We start from the raw sequence: 22,506 nt of genomic DNA, 5'->3' as shown, positions 1-22,506 counted from the left end.
CTTTTGAGCAATACCAGGTTGTGCATGTCAATGAACTGTTCCAAGCTTTTGTCATTATAATCAGTTTTCCTGCTATCCCATAATTAATTATGGCTATTAAAGTCTACACAAATAACCTACAGGTCTTTGACACCATTAACTAACATTTTACATGGTTTGTAAACATTAAAGATACACCTCTACCCCAATATAACACGAATTTGGATAGAACGCAGTAAAGCAGTGCTCCTGGGAGGGCGCGGCTGCGCACTCTGGTGGATCAAAGGAAGTTCAATATAACGCGGTTTCACCTATAACACGGTAAGATTTTTTTTGGCTCCCGAGGACAGTGTTATATCGAGGTAGAGGTGTATGTATAAGGGTGCTGTTATTCTGCAGAGGAATCTCAAAACTTAAATTCTGTAATTCTATGTCAATATAACTAAGGCCTTCCTTTAGAAGTATACAGATCCCTCCTCCTCTTGTTATTTCTCTTACATCTGATTACATCATATCCTGGCAGCCTAAACATAAATTTTCACTAACCATGTTTCTTGTACACATCATGTTACATTTGTTTAATTTCAAAACCACTTTTCTTTAATTCCTGACCATGTGTTTTTAAACTGTGCCTTCCAGCAAAAAAACATTAGAATCGTGTTTAAACTACTTTATTACCTTCATTTAAAATTGCATGAATGCAGTCTATCGAGAGAATGCCTGTATGCAAATATTTTTCTGCTACTTTTATTTTTATTTTCAGTCTCCTTCTCTGTCTGTAAAGTGCACTTTATCATTTCCAGTCATAAGTGCTATACATTTTCTCTTTGTCTACAAGCAGTACATCTTCATCTGTTCCTTTTATATTATCTTTTCTGCTTTGAACTGCATGTTGTTGTACCAGTAGCTTTTTTTTTCCCCTCACTGGCATTTTCTTCCTTCTCCACATTCCACTGTGAATATATTTTGGTAGCTTCTGCACAGCATTTTTTTGTGAGATAGTTTTAGCTTTCTGTAGCTCTAGCTTTTTCCACTGCTACAAACCCTTTGTATGCTGTACTGTGCTTATCCCTACAATGGCTGCATTGTAGTTCTGTTCCTTCCATACAGCCATCATACAAGTGGTCTCCTCTACATTAACCACACCTCGTTTTCCCCATACAGACAGGGGCCAGGATATGTGGTTTAACCCAGAAGGGTTGATATCAATATCCTATACTGACCTAACTGGGTAAGCATTGCACCTTTAAATGCTATTCGGGCAGCTGTGGATAGTTTGTGTTCTCTCTTTCTGCTAATCAGTCACTTAACAAATAACATTTGGTCCTTGGCTATAGCCCTTTTAATTTCATCCTCAATCATGTTTGGGGGAGCCCCATATATTATCCCTCTTGCTTCTGTCACAAATTTAGGTTGCTGGCAAATTACTTTTTATTTTCCCTACAAGTGTAGCTTTAAGAAGTTTCTCAGCCTGTTCCATATGTGCACATCCTACTAATAAATCTCCAGCCTACATTCTTTTAGCTCTTAATATCTCTCTACTACTTTGCCTAATCCATTCTACTGTTTTCAAAGGATTTACATCTTCAGCCAGTGATTTGATAATTATAAAATGATGATCCTTTTTCCTTATTCTCTTTTCCATCCCTGTCTGCTTCTATCCCTATGGTTCTATGATTCTAAGAAGAAGAAAGGACCCCAAGGGTCATCTAGTCTAACCCCCTGCCAAGATGCAGGATTTGTTATGCCTAAACCATCCAAGACAGATGGCTATCCAGCCTCCTTTTGAAAACCTTCAGTGAAGGAGCTTCCACAACCTCCCTAGGCAGTCTGTTCCATTGTCCTACTGTTCTTACAGTTAGGAAGTCTTTCCTGAGATTTAATCTAAATCTGCTAGGCTGTAGTTTGAACTCTTTGTCTCTTGTCCTGCCCTCGGTGGCAAGACAGAACGACTTTTCTCCATCTTTTTATAGCAGCCTTTTAAGTATTTGAAGACCACTATCATGTCCCTCCTTAATCTCCTCTTTTCCAAATTTAACAGACCCAGTTCCTACAGCCTTTGCTTCTTCCTTTTATCATCTTTGTCCCTCATCTCTGTATCTTTTCCAGTTTCTCTATCCTTTCTATACATTGGTGACCGTAGTTAGACACAGTACTCCAGCTGAGGCATAACCAGCGCCAAATAGAGCGGTACTATTACCTCCCATGACTTGCATGCTGTGCCTCGGTTAACGGAACCTAAAATTGCATTTGCTCTTTTTTTTTTTTTTTTTTTTTTGCAACAGTACATCCCGCCCCCCCCTCCATCCATTAAACCAGTTACCCAGTCAAAGGAGGAAATCAAGCTGGTTTGGCATGATTTGTTCTTAGTAAATCCATGCTGGATGCTAGTGGTTACCCCTTCACGCTTCAGGTATTCACAAATGGAATGTCTTATACATCTAGTAGCTTCCCAGTATCGAGGTCTCTAATTCCCTGGCTCCTCCCTTTTCCCCTGTTTGAAAGATGGGCACTATGTTAGCCCTTCTCCAGTCTTCCAGGACCTCTCCTGTCGTCCATGAGTTTGGAAATCTTATTACCAGTGGCGCCAAGATTTCTTCAGCACCATGGCGTGAATAGCATCATGGCCCGCTGACTTGAATCCATTCAAATTAGTCAGAAGATCTCGGACAGGTTCTTTTCTTATCCCAATCTGCATTCCTTCCCCTTTATTGTCTATGGTAACTTTGCGTCGTTCAGTCTCGTGTTATTTTTTGTGAGAAGACTGAAGCAAGGTAGACATTTAGCAGCTCTGCCTTCCTGTCATCTTCTGTTACCAGCTCTCTAATGCCGTCTCTAACATTTCTTGCCAGCTGTAACTGGTTCTTTGCCTTGGCTTTCCTGATTTTGTTCCTACATACTCGCGCTATTCCCATGTATACTTCCTTGGTGACATGCCTCTCTTTCCATTTTCTGTATGTATTTTTGATAGCTAAAAAGTGCCTTCTGCAGCCACATTGGCCTCCTGTGGCTTTTCTTATCTTTCCTTTGCACAGGAATAGCTTGATGTTCAGCCTCTAATATTACAACTTTCATGAACTGCTTCAACTCCTTTTCTTCCGAATTGGTCTTTCCATGGAACTTTGCCTACTATTTCTCTGAGTTGGTTGAAATCCACCTTTCTGAAGTCCAGTGTCCTTGTTTTTGCTGTTCTCATGTCCTCCTTTCCAAAGGATCTTGAATTCTATCAGTTCATGATCACTTCCGTCCAAGTTCCTGACCACCTTCACGTTTGCAACTAATTCATCCCTGTTGGTCAACACCAGATCAAAAATGGATGATTCCCTAATTGTTTCTTCAACTTTCTGATTCAGAAAATTGTCTCCTACACAGGACATAATGTTTTGCTGTAATAGTCTGCCACAGATATCGGGGAAGTTAAATACCCCATTAATATTGGCTCATGTGTCTTAGCTATCTTGTTACCTGCTTGTAGAATGCCCCATCCACTTCCTCTTCTTGATTTGGTAGTCAATAATAGACTCCCCGACACCATGACATCACTATTATTCTTTTCCCTTTTTTATCATCCAGAGACTCTCAGTAGGTCTCACTCACTACTTCTTGGAGCTCGGAGCAAGTGTATACATTCTTGATGGGCAGCACGATGCTTCCTCCTCTTTTCCCCATACCTATCCTTCTGGAACAAGCTATTTCTCTCAATGCTGGTACTCCAATCATGGGAGTGGTCCCACCAAGTTTCTGAAGTGCCAATTAAGTCATAACTGATTTTCTTCAAATACCATGACTTCCAGTTCATCTTGCTTGTTCTCCGTACTCCTTCCATTGATATATAGGCATCAAAGATATTTTGCAGACTGCCCTGTTGCTTTTTTTTTTCCTCTTTAATGCGGTTGTGATTTCTAGTCCCTTCTCCAGAACTTAACCCCTTCCCCTTGATTTCATTACTTGAGCCTAGATGCGCAGTGGCTGGATTTTTGTCAACATCCCCCATAAGACCTAGTTTAAAGCTCTCCTTATCAGGTTAGCCAGATGTCCAAAGATGCTCTTCCCAGTATTTGCTAGATGCTGCCCATTCCAGCACAGTAATCCTCTTTCCTAGAACATCAGCTTTTTGTCAAAGAAGCCAAAGCCCTTTTGCCAACACTACCTGCATAGCCATGCATTTACTTCCATGATTCGACAGTCCCTGCCTGGGCCTTTTTTCAACAGGAAGGATGGATGAGAATACCACTTGCGCCCCAAACTCTTTTATCCTCCTTCCCAGAGCCATGTAGTCTTCAAATACAGATATTTCTATTCTTTTTATTTTCTTCTTCCAAATCTAAAGCCACACCTCATCCCTTTCTGCTTCTCCTGTATTTTCCCTACATAACCTCTAACCTCTCTCTCTCTCTCTCTCTCTCTCAGCCTCTGTTTCCAGCTCCAGTCAGCCCCCTGCCTCAGCCTCTTTCTGGTCACAGCTTCATCTCTTTATGCAGACCCAACCTGCTCCTTCCAAGCTGAACTTCATATTCCATTTGCTTTCCTCCACATGTAGCCTATAAGGTTAATTGGCCTCATTTATCCTGCTCTGTCTTGTGTCCACACCATGATCCCATACATGTCCAGGATTTTTTTTTCTTTTTTAAATATTGACATTTGTCAGCTATGCACAGATTCAGCACAAGCTGCTGGGCTCCACTTCCACAGCAGGGTTAGAGAGGCCTAAAGGATTCCCACCACACACACATACTCTACAAACACAGCTAGCTCACATTGCATAGTGTATAATAATCCTCTCACTGAACAAAATGGGACTATTCATATGCTTTAAGGTAGGTAATAGTACGCTGCTAAATTGGGGCTTATTGAGGCTCCCTTAAGGTCCAGAGTGTTTGATCCCTCTAGTCATAGAATCATAGAATATCAGAGTTGGAAGGGACCTCAAGAGGTCATCTAGTCCAACCCCCTGCTCAAAGCAGGACCAATTCCCAGCTAAATCATCCCAGCCAGGGCTTTGTCAAGCCGGGCCTTAAAAACCTCCAAGGAAGGAGATTCCACCACCTCCCTAGGTAACGCATTCCAGTGTTTCACCACCCTCCTAGTGAAATAGTTTTTCCTGATATCCAACCTGGACCTCCCCCACTGCAACTTGAGACCATTGCTCCTTGTTCTATCATCTGCCACCACTGAGAACAGCTGAGCTCCATCCTCTTTGGAACCCCCCTTCAGGTAGTTGAAGGCTGCTATCAAATCCCCCCTCATTCTTCTCTTCTGGAGACTAAACAATCCCAGTTCCCTCAGCCTCTCCTCATAAGTCATGTGCTCCAGACCCCTAATTATTTTTGTTGCCCTCTGCTGGACTCTTTCCAATTTCTCCACATCCTTCTTGTAGTGTGGGGTCCAAAACTGGACACAGTATTCCAGATGAGGCCTCACCAATGTCAAATAAAGGGGAACGATCACGTTCCTCGATCTGCTGGCAATGCCCCTACTTATACAGCCCAAAATGCCGTTAGCCTTCTTGGAAACAAGGGCACACTGTTGACTCATATCCAGCTTCTCGTCCACTGTGACCCCTAGGTCCTTTTCTGCAGAACTGCTACCTAGCCATTTGGTCCCTAGTCTGTAGCAGTGCATAGGATTCTTCCGTCCTAAGTGCAGGACTCTGCACTTGTCCTTGTTGAACCTCATCAGGTTTTTTCGGCCCAATCCTCTAATTTGTCTAGGTCCCTCTGTATCCGATCCCTACCCTCTAGTGTATCTACCATGCCTCCTACTTTAGTGTCATCTGCAAATTTGCTGAGAGTGCAGTCCACACCATCCTCCAGATCATTAATAAAGATATTAAAGAAAACCGGCCCCAGGACCGACCCTTGGGGCACTCCGCTTGAAACCGGCTGCCAACTAGACATGGAGCCATTGATCACTACCCGTTGAGCTTGACGATCTAGCCAGCTTTCTATCCACCTTACAGTCCATTCATCCAGCTCATACTTCTTTAACTTGGCGGCAAGAATACTGTGGGAGACTGTATCAAAAGCTTTGCTAAAGTCAAGGAATAACACATCCACTGCTTTCCCCTCATCCACAGAGCCAGTTATCTCATCATAGAAGGCAATTAGGTTAGTCAGGCACGACTTCCCCTTCATGAATCCATGCTGACTGTTCCTGATCACTTTCCTCTCCTCTAAATGTTTCATAATTGATTCCTTGAGGACCTGCTCCATGATTTTTCCAGGGACTGAGGTGAGGCTGACTGGCCTGTAGTTCCCCAGATCCTCCTCCTTCCCTTTTTTAAAGATGGGCACTACATTAGCCTTTTTCCAGTCATCTGGGACCTCCCCCGATCGCCATGAGTTTTCAAAAATAATGGCTAATGGCTCTGCAATCTCACCCGCCAACTCCTTTAGCACCCTCGGATGCAGCGCATCCGGCCCCATGGACTTGTGCACGTCCAGTTTTTCTAAATAGTCCCGAACCACTTCTTTCTCCACAGAGGGTTGGTCACCTTCTCCCCATGCTGTACTGCCCAGTGCAGCAATCTGGGAGCTGACCTTGTGCGTGAAGACAGAGGCAAAAAAATCATTGAGTACATTAGCTTTTTCCACATCCTCGGTCACTAGGTTGCCTCCCTCATTCAGTAAGGGGCCCATACTTTCCTTGATTTTCTTCTTGTTGCTAACATACCTGAAGAAACCCTTCTTGTTACTCTTAACATCTCTTGCTAACTGCAACTCCAAGTGTGATTTGGCCGTCCTGATTTCACTCCTGCACGCCTGAGCAATATTTTTATACTCCTCCCTGGTCATTTGTCCAATCTTCCACTTCTTGTAAGCTTCTTTTTTGCGTTAGTGACACAGATGAACACGTAATCACAAAAAAATCTCACTGAAATCAGTGGGACTTCCTGTACAGCAGCAGTGTGCTGCTTGATGTGAGTAAGGGTATCCTGAAAGAATTTCTCTTTTCTAGTCCCCAACCCCAGGTAGCCCAAGATTTAACTTGGCAGGTCTTAAGGTTCTGAGTGACATTTACTTCAGCTGTTTACTATCCTACCCACAAAAACTCCCAAATGTCAAAACCATGAAAATAATGGCATTCATTGCTCCCCTGGCAAAAAGAGAGCCTTTATAATACTTTGCTATATTACTTTGTAATATTTTATATTCATGTAATAACTCTCATCCAAGAAGATCAAAGCTCTTCCAAACATCAATGAACTAAGCCTCCCACTATCCATCAGATGGAGATGGATAATATAGCATTCATGGTTGTGCATCCTATAGATAAGATTGGTATGGAAATTCCTTTATAAATTTTTTTTTTTTTAATTTCTCCATAATTTTCTGAAAAGACTTTCTTTGGCAGTTGAAGCATTCAATGTTTGATCTTAGTCCAAAGGTTACTTTAAATATAAACATACTTTTTCTACAGCCAGGGAAGACTAACTTAAATAGGAATTAACATTAAGTCTGAAATATTAGCTGTGTAGATTACTTGATATGAAAGTGCGAAGATATCCCAAAGTTATATGCAACGGAACAATTGCTTTTTGGCTTGGACAGTCAGAAATTCTATTATGGTATCTCATTTTCATTTTCTAAACCCCTTCTCTTGCCTCTGTGAAAACACTAAATATTTCTCATGTCATCTTCAGCTACTTGGAGTGGTTCTGAAGGTTGCAGGGAAGGTGGAGACTGGGATTACTAGAGGTTAAGGAATGGCTGAAAGCACTTGAAACCTGTTTTATAATGCATTACTATTTTATTTATTACTACAGCATCATGTGTGCGTGGTTCTTTACAAACAGATATGAGAGGTCCCTGCCCCAGAGTGCTTACAATCTAAAAAGCCTGACTCAGAGTCCATGGACGACAATGTAAAGGCTCCCGTTGACTTTGGATCAGGCTCTAAAAGCCTCATTACATCTTCCTTACTTAAGTTGATTCATATCTTACTGTGCAAGTAGTCACTTTGATTTCAAGGGGACTAGTCATGGAGTAGGGGAAACTCAACGTAAGATTGGGCACAGACACACAGAGGGCAGAAGGGGTCTAAAAACTGTCTTTTGTTTAAGTTTGCCACATGGTTTGTATTACCAGGAATCTGGAGGTATAGATATACAGTTTTTGTATATTAAAGGAAAGGATTGTCAGCGATACAAAGCTAGCCAAAAGATGTGAGATTCTAGGTGGGATTCCAAGTAGGAGAGTGGAATTGGTTGGCACACAGGAGGAGGGAGACATAGGGGCAGCATGAAAGAGACAGATGCTAGTGGGAGAAGACTAAGAAAGGCTCAATGAGGTAGAATGGGTTGGCACGGTGTAATACACAAGCATGGGTGTAGTCAAAATATGGTCCTGTGGTTAAGCCTATGTCTACATTACAAATTACTTCAATATAATTTACGTTGCTCAGAGGTGTGAATAATCCACACCTCCAAGCAACATAAGTTCTACTGACCTAAGCACTGGTGTGGACAGCTTCTCTGGTGGGAGAGCTTCTCCTAATGACATAGTTACCGCCTCTCATAGAGGTAGGTGTTATTAAGCCGACAGGAGAGCTCTCGCCCATCAGCTTAGTGTCGGCGCAGCTGTTGTAGTGTAAACGTAGCCAAAGCGTGAGGAAATCTGGGTTCCATTCCTGGTTCTGTTAGACTCTTTGTGACCTTGAACTCCCTGGAGATGAATTGGGGATAATACTTCTGTAGTTCAAAGGGGGCTTTCTGAGGCTACATTCATTAACATTTGTGGGGTGTTCAAATACTGTGGCAATGTGTGGGGACCATATTAGCTCTTAGCTAGTGAGAGCTGAGGGCAGAAATATGCAGTTTGCTTCATTGCAGAGCTGCTGTCAGAGTTAAAAAATCACGGCAGGAGGACCCTGGGAACCTGCAGTTCAGACTCCCCTAATTTTTCATAAGGGAGCACAATTACCTTGTACATAGCTGCAGATGGCACTAATTGTCTCTAATTTTTTATAATGTCTGTCCCACAAAGACACTTAGGAAATTACTACTATTGAATTCAGCCCACACTATCTGTTTTAATATTACAAATCAATAGCGGTGGAAGTTACACAACATCCAGGCTGGTGGTATTCATCTACAATGCATGCAGAGTATGCAGGCCTAATTTCTACAGACTCTCTATATGGAGTAAATCATTATACTGTTACTGAGCGGTCAGTGGTGGAGGGTGATTCTGGCAGCGTGGGCGTCACCTCTTGCCAGGGTCCTTAGGGTTCACTGAACACTGACAAATGCATAGCTGGAAACCAGCTGGATCACCTGTGTATTAGTATTGTTAAAACAGATAGTTATAAGAATGTATTTAGTGGTTAGCCTTTATTAGATGCTTGTAGGATGTTGCATGTATTAAATATAACCTGATAACATGGGGTACAGATGTTATAAGTAAGATTAAGTATCTGCTTTATAACTATAAAGGTGTTTGCTTTAAAACTGTAAACCCCCCCCACTGTTAGGAGAGAAGCATTACCAACAGTGAAATACTAGTCTGCCACAAGAATTGTCATCTCCTCTCTAATAAAGGAAGGCCTACATACGCCAGAGAAGCTATTGTGGAACATCAATGGACAACAGATTTGTTGATTGTCCCCACCACCTATGAAGAGGAGACATGTGCAAACACTCATCCCATCAGCTTGAGCTCTGTAGGAAGAGAATAAAAGTCCCTGTCAAGAAGAAATTGTTGCCCTAAGATGCATGGACTTTAGGGAGAGGGCAAGATTTTTAAACATAAGCAAGGGATCCTGGCTATTTAGCTTGGGTTAGTTCTAAAGGACATATAGTTTGCTCATTACAGCAGCTTCTATTTCTTTTTGAAATTGAAGACTGTCACTCATTTGTGTAATGTGTGTTTACTTGCTTTAATAGTTGTAAATAACTTGCATTTCTTTTTCCTAGTTAATAAACCTTTAGGTAATTTATTATAGGATTGGCTACAAGTCTTGTCTCTGAGAAATAACGACCTGGGATGAGTGACTGATCCTTGCTACTGGGAGTAACCTGAATATTGTGGTGGGTTGGTTTTTTTTGGTGTAAGGGCCATCTAGCAGAAACACAAGCTTGCCTAGGTGGCAAAATAGACTGGAGTACCCCAGGGAACTGTCTGTGACTCCATGTTAAGGCTGTTACAGAGCTTGAGGAGTATCACACTTGGCTGGTGAAATCTAGTTATAGACCACAAAACCAATTTTGGGTTTGTTCCCTGCTTCTTCTCAGTCTGCCCTGAGATTGGCACTCATGGTCATGAGCCACTCCAGACAGCTTAACAGAGGGGAAACATCCTGATTTATCACTAACCTCCCCTGGACATAAGAGGGGAATTGTAAGTTACTTAAAATATTGGATTGCTGATGGCTCCCTTGTCATCAAATATATAAAGTGCCAGTGATGAGATTAATGGAAGCGCTTCAGGGACTTAAAGAAAGGAAGCAGACGTACTGATAAGCTGCTACTTCCAACAAAATGAGAACTCTTCTGTGAGCCCAAGAAACAGCTGAAGGATAGAGTAGGATATGCTGAAAAAGATCATTATGTATATGAAACAGAGGTTTAACTTGTACACGGATACAGCGATCCTGAAACCATCGCGCAAATAGTGGAAGGCAATGACACTCGCTTTCAAAGAGCAGGAGAGTCCATTTCTCTAGATACTTATATGGATCTTTGTTATATATCTGAGTCCTGGAGCAAATCTGTCTTTGAATGAAATTGCATAAAAACCCAGCTGCAGTTGAACACCATAACATTTCAATACAATATATGTTGTAATATTGTATTGATGTCCAGAGGTGAAAGCAAGCCGTTATGGTCCGGTACGGCGTACCGGCAAGAGCCAGTACACTGCCGACCGTACCGGCAGAGTGCAGCTTCCCCACGCTGGTGATTTAAAGGGCCCGGGACTACCGGCAGTGGCCGGAGACCTGGGCCCTTTAAATTGCCACCTGAGCCCTGCTGCCGGAGCCCTGGGGTAGCGGTGGCAGCCCAGGGCTCTGATTGTGATTTAAAGGGCCCAGGGCTCCCAGCTGCCGCTACCACAGCGGAGCCCCTGACCCTTTAGATCACCACCAGAGCCTGGCTGCTGGAACCCTGGGGTAGTGGCGCCAGCCAGGAGCCCCATTGCTGGAGCCCCAGAGTCGCGGTGCCAGCCGGGAGCCCCGAGACTTGGGCGGTGATTTAAATCACTGCCAGAACCCTGCTGCCGGAGGCCCGGGGTAGCGGCACCAGCTAGGGGCTCTGTCGGCCTGAACCCCGGGCCCTTTAAATTGCTACCAGAGCCCCACTGCAGGAACCCCGGGGCTCCAGTGATGATTTAAAGTTCCCGAGGCTCCCTGCAGCAGCCAGAGCCCCTGGCCCTTTAAATCACTGCCCGAGCCCTGCTGCTGGAGCCCTGAGGTAGCGGCGGTGGCAAGGGGCTCCGGTGGTGATTTAAAGGCCCTGCCTCTTCCGATTGAGGCCCTGCCCCCTGCTCAGGACTCTGGCATACCGGTAAATCCTTTAAGTTACTTTCATCCCTGCTGATGTCTCAAAACCATGTTTTGGCAAATGATGATCACGCATCACACTGTAGTGTCAGAATGCCCTGTGGGGTTATTTTGCTACTCTTTGAGACTCCTTAATATCATATGTTGATGATTAAGTACTCTCCATTCCAAAAGTAACTGAGGATGTTAAAAAGTAGCTACTAAAGTTAGATCTGCCAGCCTATTTTTAGTCCATTTAATGTGTACCACGTCAAATCTGTATTGTTCTAGTTTCTTAATCAAAATGTTATATGGCACCAAGTCAAATGAGTTACAGAAGTCTCAGGATATGACATCAACACTTTGTCAACTGAACTTCTAGCATCACCTAAAAAGACATTGTTACTTTGACAAGATCTATTTTGCATAAGCCCATGTTGATTGGCATTAATTGTATTAGCTACCTTTAATTCCTTATTAATCAAGTCCCATATCAATCATTCCATTATTTTGCCTGGGATCAATGTCAGGCTGACAGGCATGTAATAATCTGGGTTGTCACATTTACCCTTTTAAAATTTTGACACAACATTAGCTCTCTTAAAGTCTTCTGGAATTTCCCTAATGTTCCAAGAGTTATTGAAAATCAATATTGGACAACTCTCTTACAACTCTCAAATACAAGTTATCCAGAGCTGTTGTCTTAAAAATGTCTTCAAATACCTACATGGGGAACAGAAATTTTATAATACAGGGCTCTTCATTCTAACAGACAAAGGCATAACAAGAGATACAATGGCTGGAAGTTGAAGCTAGATAAATTCAGGTGAGAAATAAGGTGCACATTTTTAACAGTGAGGATACTTAGCCAATGTAAGAACTTACAAATGGTTGTGGTGGATTCTCCATCACTAGAATTTTTAAATCAAGATTGGGTGTTTTTTCTAAAAGATATACCCTAGTTCAAACAGAAATGAATTTAGCCAAGTCCCATGACCTGTGTTATGCAGGAGGTCAGACTTGATAAGAATGGTCCCTTCTGGCCTTATAAACCATGCAGAGGCAAGGCATGGGGGAGCATGCAGGATCACATGCCTCTTGCAGATTTGCTGTTTGGCTTGTACATGGGGTGAGCATGCTCCGTAACACTGCTGAAGCTGGCCGTCCTCACTCTTCCCCACCCCACTTTTGGCAAGCATGGGTCATTTCTGAATCTATGAATAATATAACCTGCCTCCCAGAATTGTTTTTCTCTTTTTTTCCATTTTTCAACTTCATTCATTGGTGGGATCTCTTCTTCTTGGGAACAGCTTCCTTATTAGACCATCAGGGAACTTTTGTGCAAAGGGAACAGTGGCTCCCAAACCAGAGCCGGCTTTAGGAAGTGCGGGGCCCAATTCAAACAGTTTCGACGGGGCCCCGGGAGGGATGACTAAAAAAAAAAAAACACACACATGGAGCTTGTACTCACTGGGCCGCGCTCCTAGTCTTTGGCAGCGGGTCCTTCACTCGCTCTGCTTTGGCGGCACTGAAGGACCCGCCGCCAAAGTGCCACCAAAGACCCGGAGCGAGTGAAGGACCCGCCGCCAAAGTGCCGCCAAAGACCCAGAGTGCCGCCGGGTGAGTAAAAATTAAAAAGGCGCCTCTAGCCAAGGAAGGGATTCTCTGCCACTTGTCCCCCACTCTGGGCCGCCCTGCCACTGGGCATGGGGCCCTCTTAGGCACGGGGCCCAATTCGGGGGAATTGGTGGAATTGGCTTAAAGCCGGCCTGTCCCAAACCATTGTTCCTGTTGCTGTGTGCTCCCCTTTGCCGTCTTAAATGCATCAGAGTAGGGACTTTGGGAGTGGCCTTGTGATTAGTGTTCTTATTGGATTATCTGACATCAGACAGAAAGGACGGACAGTCAGACCAGCAGCCTCCAGAAACTGCTCAACTACCACTGTTCAAATAGCAACCCATCCGGGGGAGAACAGACTTTCCAACTGAGAACTTCCAACTGTACTGCCTTGTTTTCAGGAAAGTGATTATGATGATTTTATTATTATTTATTTTAATTATTCAGTATTCAGCAGTGTGCAAATTAATTGAAAATTTTGATTGCACAAAGTGCTGAGCACTCACATTTCCATTTGAGGTCAGACTGGAGCTGCTAGGTGTGCAGGACTTCTGAAAATCAGGCCCAAGGTCATTTGTACTCCCCACAAATACTGTCGCTGTCTCAGTAAAACACATCAGCGTGCATGCTAGTAGTGTTATCCAAATCAGAGCTTAAGGTGACGCTGAAGAACATCTGTTTGTTATATCTAGTTTGGCTTGCACAGAGGGGACACAAAGAGAACAAATTTATGGCAGATTTTGCCATGAAATAAAAGGAATTTTCTTTCATCACAGTGCCATTCAAGAACATGTGAGCTACGGCATGGATTGAGGATTTAATTCTATGCTTTGGACATGAAAATAGCCGCACTGACCTTTATGAATTATATATATTTGTCATCTTTAAATTTGTAAGCCATGCTTTTCAACAGAATTTAGATGGCAACAATAATCTGATCCCATGTAGTTCAAATAACCAGCTTATCTTTTTTTCATTTGCAGAAAATAAGATCTTTCTCTCCTGTATTATCTTAAAGCTTCATAGTTTTCATACTATCACCCCAGTCGTTTTCTGTAAATTGCAGTAAGAAGCAGTACTTCACAGCATTTACTGATGATGTAGTCTGTTTATACAGAAAGTACAAGGGCTATAATTACTACATGATCACATTATATATCAAGGTCAGAATTTTGTGATTCACTCTATTGTTTGGACATAAAGGGAGTTGATTTTCAGCCTAGTGGTGTACAACTACTACTATTGTTACATCAATGACTGTAGAAACAATATTAACATTTGCTTGTTTCAGTTTTTCTACTTAGTTAACCTAAGTTCAAACATTCCCTGAAAATAGGCTGGTTAACATTAATTAGAGATACAAAGTTTATATGTTGTTTGGGTTCCGTATTATTTTTGAAGGAAAAAAATCCAGAGCAAGTAATTAAATTACCTATGGCTGATGATACATGAATTGTAAACAACCTCAGATGCACCTAACTGAAGAGTAGAAACATATCTCTGGATCCTTTTCTCTCCTACACACGATCCCAAACCTTCTTTCATGACCACCACTGCATACACTTGGCATGGCCTCTCAATTTATATATCCCAATCTTATAATTCATCTGCATTTTCTACCACTTTATCAAATCTAACTGCCTCAAAGGACAGGACCACCACCACTTCAGTTGGGAGACTGTCTTATAATCTAAGACCTTGATTTAGCAAGGCATGTAAATAGTACCATTGATTTCACTAGAATTATTTGGAATTTACTTTTGTCATTAGTACATCTTAACTGATATCAAGTCTTAATTTATCTTTTTAATATCATTCCATTTCACTTAATTATGCTCCCTTCTTTCATCTCTCCTTGAGCAATCCTCCTCCTCTTCTTGGAATCAGAGTCCCTCAGATACTTATCAACTGTGATTGTGTCTCCCCTTAGTTGTTGTTGTCTAGCTATCCAGGGCATGTAAGCACATACATAACTTTGTGCATCTGACCCAAATTGGTTTGCCCAAAGTCACACAGGAAGTCTGTGGCAGCTCATCGCGCTGAACAAGGGTCTCCCAAGCCCCTAGACTAATGCCCTATCCACTGAACTGTTCTTCCTCCAGTGAGCCAAGCTATATATTTAGCTCTTGTAATCTTCTCTCCCCAGTCAATCCTGCCAACTTGAAGCACACGTGCTCACGCATGCACTGTATAATAAACGACACTGCCAACGTCCCCCAAATTTTATCAAATTTTAACCAACTGTATTTCTAACTTCATAATCATTTTTCTGGCGTTTATCTGCATTCCACTCAGTTTGCCGCCATAACCCTACCACTAAGATGTCCAGAGGTGAATTCAGTGTTTTAGTCAAGCCAGAGCCAGAGAGAATATAACTGTTCTGAACCACTAAGATCTTGTATGGTTATCAGGAAGAGTTAACTAAACAGCTTTCAACAACTCAAGTAATACTTGTTTCTTCATGATCTTAAATACCTTCTTACGCCAGAAATGGGGAAATTGAATCCCATTATGAATTCGAGAAATTAATCTAATACTGAAAAGCTATCCTCAATCATTAATATAAGTGATTAGTGATGGATACCTGTAAACCTGGCCCACATTTGATCTAGAAACTTTTGAGACAATGTAGTTTTGAACTAACTTTATTTCAATTTAAATGGTGTAAACCTATAAAAATGAAGGTGACGACCAAGGCAAGGCATAATATCATTAAAAGGAACAGATGTGCTGTGACATTAGACAACAGCAAACAAAACAGCCATGAAAGGCTACGTACACCAGTTCTTACTATTTTATTTGTCATGCATCCGACAAAGTGGGCATTCACCCACAAAATCTTATGCTCCAATATGCCTGTTAGTCTATAAGGTGCCACAGGACTCTTTGCCGCTTTTACACTATTTTATTGTAAGTTTTGTGATATATGTTTGGTTTTTTTCCTTAAAGCCTCAGCACCTTGGAATCCAGGAAATAAGATTTCATTTTTCTTTAAAGTAAGTTTTTTCTAGTCCTTAGTGGAGTGGAGGAAATCTTGAAAGTGTGATGTGAGTGCACCCTAAAGACTCAAAGTAGGAGGAAAAAAACCCCAAAACAAATCAAAGAAACAAAAAAAGCCTCTCACACAGCACCCACATTATTATTTTTAATCTCAAGATTTTAAAGCTGATCTCATGCTTTTTTGAGGCCTGACTTGTGATTTATTTATTTTTTTTAATGTTTGCGGTTGGCAATATTATAGACCTGACTAACAAGTCTGGAAATACTAAGTAAACAGTACAAAACCCATAAAGAAAATACAAGAGTCTCTAGGGAAATACGTCAGCTGGGAATATCAAGATATCTTCTTTTAAAAAAGGAGACTCATTGAATGAAGAAAGTATATTTATGATCAAGCAATTAAAGACTAGCATAATGCATATGTACAAGGGGACCAAGGCGGCACTGGCTACCTTAAATGTGGCATGTCTTAATTTTTGAGAGCTTGACTTCACAATGTAAATGCTCTTAACTTTATTTTAACCTTCGCTAGGTTTTTAAAAAAGCAAACTGAAAAACCCCAGAAATTCCATCAGGTGGCATCATACTGATACCCATGTTTCATAGGCAAGATTGCAATCTTTATTTCCACCACACTGACCTCTGCCACTTGAGCTGATGGAGTAACTGGTAGCACTAGAGGGAGAGAAGCCACACACTTTGTCAGTGGGTTTCAGAAATATTTTATGACAGCAGGGGAAGGGTAAGACTCAAGAATTTTTGGCTTCCGTTCCAGATTTTGGAGGGGAGTGCGCTCTAGTGCGCACAGATTCTTCCTGTTTCCCTGCAAGCTTGACCCTTTCTGCCCTGTTCCCTCCAACCTGACCCTGTTTATTCCACATCCTGGCTCCATGTCCCAGTCCTATTTTCCTTCCCCGCACAGTCCCATTCTCCTTGCCAAGCCAGTCCTAGTTCACCTCTCTTGCTTCACATCAGATCTGTCTTTCCTCTTCCTCCTCCTTCCCCCGCACCTAGGTCCCAGCCCTATTTTAACCTTCAGGCTTCTCATCTAACCTCAGTTTCCACCTCCTCCCTGGCTTCTTGTCCCAGTCTCTCTGTCCATCCAGTCGCAGTCTCATCTTCCTCCCCCACCCCCACACCAAACTCCAAGTCTCACTAGTCACATTGTCACATTTTCCTCCTCCCCTGATCTGGCTTTTATCCCCTCAGTAATCAAATCAGATGGTTCCTCCTCCACATTCCTGAGTGCAGGTGGAGCAGGAGGTGTCACTGAGAGCACAGAAGAGACAGGCTCCCTGCTCTCAGTTCCAGTCCCTGGCCTGGAGCAGGTATTACAGGGAAAGCCTGGATTAGCCCCTGTAGCCCCAGGATGGCACATGTATAGTCCTGTAGAAACTGTGAGGGGACGGAGCATGCTTGGGTACTCTGTGGGGATGGTGTATGAGCAGTCCGATTAGCACTAGGAGCTTTGAGTATCACATGCATGCTCAGAAAGGATGCAATATGTAGAGATTTCTAGCAGCTAAAGTTAAATATATGTCTACTAAATGTGCAAACTATGAATTTTCAAACCCTTATAACTTGGCCACATTTGGGCAGATTTTCACAGGCAGGGTACATTACTGACACAAATGCCATCACCACCACCACCCCTTCCCCTGCCAAATTTCAAGTCTGCTCAAAAGGTGCTAGAGCTATTTATTTTTGAAAACTCATGGCCATCGGGGGAGGTCCTGGATGACTGGAAAACGGCTAATGTAGTGCCCATCTTTAAAAAAAGGGAAGGAGGAGGATCCGGGGAACTACAGGCCAGTCAGCCTCACCTCAGTCCCTGGAAAAATTATGGAGCAGGTCCTCAAGGAATCAATTCTGAAGCACTTAGAGGAGAGAAAGTGATCAGGAACAGTCAGCATGGATTCACCAAGGGCAAGTCATGCCTGACTAACCTAATTGCGTTCTATGAGGAGATAACTGGGTCTGTGGATGAGGGGAAACAGTGGACATGTTATTCCTTGACTTTAGCAAAGCTTTTGGTACGGTCTCCCACAGTATTCTTGCCGGCAAGTTAAAGAAGTATGGGCTGGATGAATGGACTATAAGGTGGATAGAAAGCTGGCTAGATTGTCGGGCTCAACGGATAGTGATCAATGGCTCCATGTCTAGTTGGCAGCAGGTTTCAAGCAGAGTCAGTCCTGGGGCTGGTTTTATTCAATATCTTCATTAATGATCTGGAGGATGGTGTGGACTGCACCCTCAGCAAGTTTGCAAATGACACTAAACTGGGAGGAGTTGTAGATACGCTGGAGGATAGGAATAGGATACAGAGGGACCTAGACAAATTAGAGGATTGGGCCAAAAGAAACCTGATGAGGTTCAACAAGGACAAGTGCAGAGTCCTGCACTTAGGACGGAAGAATCTCATTCCGTGTTACAGACTATGGACTGAATGGCTAGGAAGCAGTTCTGCAGAAAAGGACCTAGGGGTTACAGTGGACGAGATGCTGGATATGAGTCGACAGTGTGCCCTTGTTGCCAAGAAGGCTAATGGCATTTTGGGCTGTATAAGTAGGGGCACTGCCAGCAGATCGAGGGATGTGATCATTCCCCTCTATTCGACATTAGTTAGGCCTCATCTGGAGTACTGTGTCCAGTTTTGGGCCCCATACTACAAGAAGGATGTGGAGAAATTGGAAAGAGTCCAGTGAAGGGCAACAAAAATGGTTAGGGGGCTGAAGCACATGACTTATGAGGAGAGGCTGAGGGAACTGGGATTGTTTAGTCTGCAGAAGAGAAGAATGGGGGGGGGGGATTTGATAGCTGCTTTCAACTACCTGAAAGGAGGTTCCAAAGAGGATGGATCTAGACTGTTCTCAGTGTTACCAGATGACAGAACAAGGAGTAATGGTCTCAAGTTGCAGTAGGGGAGGTTTAGGTTGGATATTAGGAAAAACTTTTTCACTAGGAGGGTGGTGAAGCACTGGAATGGGTTACCTAGGGAGGTGGTGGAATCTTCTTTCTTAGAGGTTTTTAAGGTCAGGCTTGACAAAGCCCTGGCTGGGATGATTTAGTTGGGAATTGGTCCTGCTTTGAGCAGGGAGTTGGCCTAGATGACCTCCTGAGGTCCCTTCCAACCCTGATACTCTATGATTCTATTCAAAGGTCTCAAGAATTTTTTTTAACAAGGTAAAACAATATAATTTTCCTAGTCTCTTTCTCAGAAATGGCTGAATTGTTTTTGCTGAAATTTTCCAAACAATTTCAGTCCACAGTAGACACCAGGCTTGGAAAATTTCAGCCCAAAGAGTTAAACTTTGGCAAAGGTATAAGCAACCCAAACCAGGGTCTTATAATGGGAAATGTTGGGCAACCTTAATTATATGTAGTGCTACCAGCCCCACCTATAATACAGCTAAGTAAATAATTGCCAAATTCTATGCATAAAGTTTTTTCCCGGTAAGCTGAAGAAGTTCTCTCTTAGCAATATCTAATATTACCTCAATTATTTTCTAATGGGTCTGTGTCTTGTGAGAAAATTTGCAACATCAAGTACAATAAAACAAGTATAATTATTTATTGCAAAGTAACTAAGTAACTTATGTTGAATTTTTTCACAGTGAGTCTTGTTACTGAGGCATTCAGAGATTTTGGACACTGTTTCAAACTTAAAGTTTAAAAAAGTGACCTTGCAAGTTCCATAGCTCTGTTCACTGTTAATTACTTTTCTCACTTTTTCTCCTGATGTAGGTAGTTTTCTTGTGGTGACAGATGAGACATGAGATCTTCAGCCTCCAGGCTTTCAAGTTTTTCTTCAAGAGATTCATTATGGAACCGGTAAGAAAGCAAAATGACATTTTAGGTCAAAATAATAGGTTTCTAGTATTTGCTACCTTTAAAAACCAACCAAACACACAAACAAAACAACCCAGGTACTGGTTCATGGAGATACCAGTTGCAATATTTGCCAGTTCTTCCTTTTCTGTTTTTTTTTTTTTTTTTTTTGCCAGTTTGGACTAATCACAAAAGGTGCTTTTCAGGGGAAGGCCAAAAGCATTGCTCAATAATCCCTTTTAGAAAATTAAAACTTTAAACACACAATAGGGCAAATATTAATATGTATAAAATATTACACTTTGCATTGTATAGATGTATTTCAAAGCTGCTTATCGAAAGGAATCTAAAAAGTAGCAGTTTGTACCTCGTGAAGTGCCTGCAGATCTGGTGAATAACGTTCATTTAACTTTTAAAATAGCACACATTTGAAATCAGCCTGCAAGGCATGTGCAGTGCTGCTAGGACTTGTGTGGGGGTTTTAAAGAGCAGACTCTGGTTCCTTTTGGTGATGTAGAATGTAGAACAGCACACAGTTGTCTAAATATGCTTTTGTTTATTCAGTCTGTGAATGGTGAGTACTCTGTTTTAAAGTTTGCACTGTACTTCATTAAACGACAATAAGCTACATTCAGATTGCCTGGAGATCCTTACTTGAACCCACAGTGACTACAAAATTCAGGGTTAAGGCTGAAATTTGAGCCTCCCTTCACTCACTAGATCCAGCTATTGTGACACATGATTCTTTAGTCTACTTTAGAGCCCTGAGTGGGGTTGATTGAGCTCATATCACAAGGTAAACTGGAATAGCCTAAAAATCAGACTAAATCCATATTTTTATGAGCATGCAGCTATACAATTAGGCATTTTTAAAAGCAGGTAATTTATCTGCTAGGTCATGCCAGTTTATTTATTAAAGTTTGCTACTGCATATGATTTTAAAAAATAAACTGGCATGGCCTAGCGGGTAAATAACATGCTTTTAGTTGGATCTGGATTTAGGATCATTTTAAAACAAATTTCAGACTATTCCTATTTAAAAAAAAATAGGACTTCATGAAAAGCTAGGAAAATTAAGGCATAAAAAACTTCAACTAATGTTTCAAAGGCCACCCTTCCCCCTTCCAGGGTGTCAGAGCCGGGCTCCAGCCTGAACCCAGTCGACTACACTGCAATTGTATAGCCTCAAAGCCCAAGCCTGAGCCAGCAGACCTGGGCCAGCGACAGCCAAGCTGAGGGTCTTTTATTGCAGGGTAGACATACCCTAAGCTATCCAGCCGCCCTGTTCTAGTTTAGACATAGAAGCAGGGCTTAATCTATATTGTAGACTGTAAACACCCAGGACTTCATTTTAAAGTCAAACCTCTGAGCGATGACAGACCTTTGCGTTCTGAAACTGGCATGCTTCAAATGCTTCAGGTTTTGCACATGAACAGACAAAACAGATTTTATTTTATTTTTTTGGAAAAATGTATAACAGCAACAACAAAATTGCTCCAAGTTGAAACTTTGTATGCCAAGTTCAAGTCTGGAGTGACTATTTTTGGGTGAGTTATAAATCCCTGGAAATAGAGTTTATATAAAGGAAATGCAGACATATCATTAAATGTAGTGGTTGGAGGGCCTTTCCTATACTTTCTCATATCTGTAGACTCATTTTATCATCAGTATAATGATATGCCATTTAAGAAATTAAGCAAACAGTCAAGTGTGTTCACTCAACACTATAAGCCATCTCTTGGATTTCATCTGCTTGAATTCAGTGGACCCACAGACAGGGGTGGCAGGTTTGTAGAAATGTTGGTGGTGCCCAGAACCTGCCCTCCCAAGCTCCCCCCGCCCCACCTGCCTAAGGCTCTGGGAGGGAGTTTGGGTGGGGAGAGGAGGTCTGGGTGCAGGCCCTGGGCTGGGGCAGGGAATTGGGGTGCAGGAGGGATGTAAGGTGCAGGCTCTGGGAGTGAGTTTGGGTGCAGAAAGGATGAGAGGTTGGGCTCTGGGAGGGATTTTGGGTGGGGAAGAACAGGAGTACTTGTGGCACCTTAGAGACTAACAAATTTATTAGAGCATAGTCCACGAAAGCTTATGCTCTAATAAATTTGTTAGTCTCTAAGGTGCCACAAGTACTCCTATTCTTTCTGCGGATACAGACTAACACGGCTGCTACTCTGAAACCTGTCATGGGTGGGGAAGGGGAGTCTGGGGTACAGGCTCTGGGATGGAGTTTGGGTGCTGGGTGCAGGCTGCGGGCTGGGGCAAGTGGTGGGGGTGCAGGAGGAGGTGAGAGGTGTAGGCTCTGGGAGGGAGTTTGGGGGCATGAAGGGGTGTGTGGGAAGGGGGTGGGGGTGCAGGCTCTGGGACGGAGTTTGGGTGCAGGCTCTGGGCTGGGGCAGGGGGTGGAGGTGCAGGAGGGGGTGAGGGATGCAGGCTTTGGGATGGAGTTTGGGGATGGGAGGGGTGCTCAGGGAGGGGGTACAGGCTCACAGGGGGCTTTGGGATGGAGTTTGGGGATGGGAGGGGTGCTCAGGGAGGGGGTACAGGCTCACAGGGAGTTTGGGGGTGGGAGGGGTGCAGAGGGAGGAGGTGCAGGGATGAGGGCTGTGGGGTGGG

The 22,506-nt window shown here is 42.8% G+C and overlaps 1 protein-coding gene across 3 annotated transcripts in view; it reads left to right on the top strand.

Moving 5' to 3' along the window:
* ASAP1 (ArfGAP with SH3 domain, ankyrin repeat and PH domain 1) overlaps positions 1-22,506 on the top strand; it is a 293,429-nt gene that overhangs the window by 22,235 nt on the left and 248,688 nt on the right. For all 3 annotated transcript variants that reach the window (XM_034763623.1, XM_034763624.1, XM_034763625.1), the window contains exon 2: positions 19,816-19,902. In XM_034763623.1, the coding sequence (XP_034619514.1) occupies positions 19,844-19,902 (59 nt within the window). In that variant the 5' untranslated portion in view covers positions 19,816-19,843. The remainder of the gene's footprint in view (positions 1-19,815; positions 19,903-22,506) is intronic.

This window comes from Trachemys scripta, chromosome 2, assembly GCF_013100865.1.
Source record: "Trachemys scripta elegans isolate TJP31775 chromosome 2, CAS_Tse_1.0, whole genome shotgun sequence".
Classification (NCBI taxonomy): domain Eukaryota; kingdom Metazoa; phylum Chordata; order Testudines; family Emydidae; genus Trachemys; species Trachemys scripta.
The sequence above is the reverse complement of the archived record's forward strand: the minus strand, read 5'-3'. Positions and strand labels throughout refer to the sequence as shown.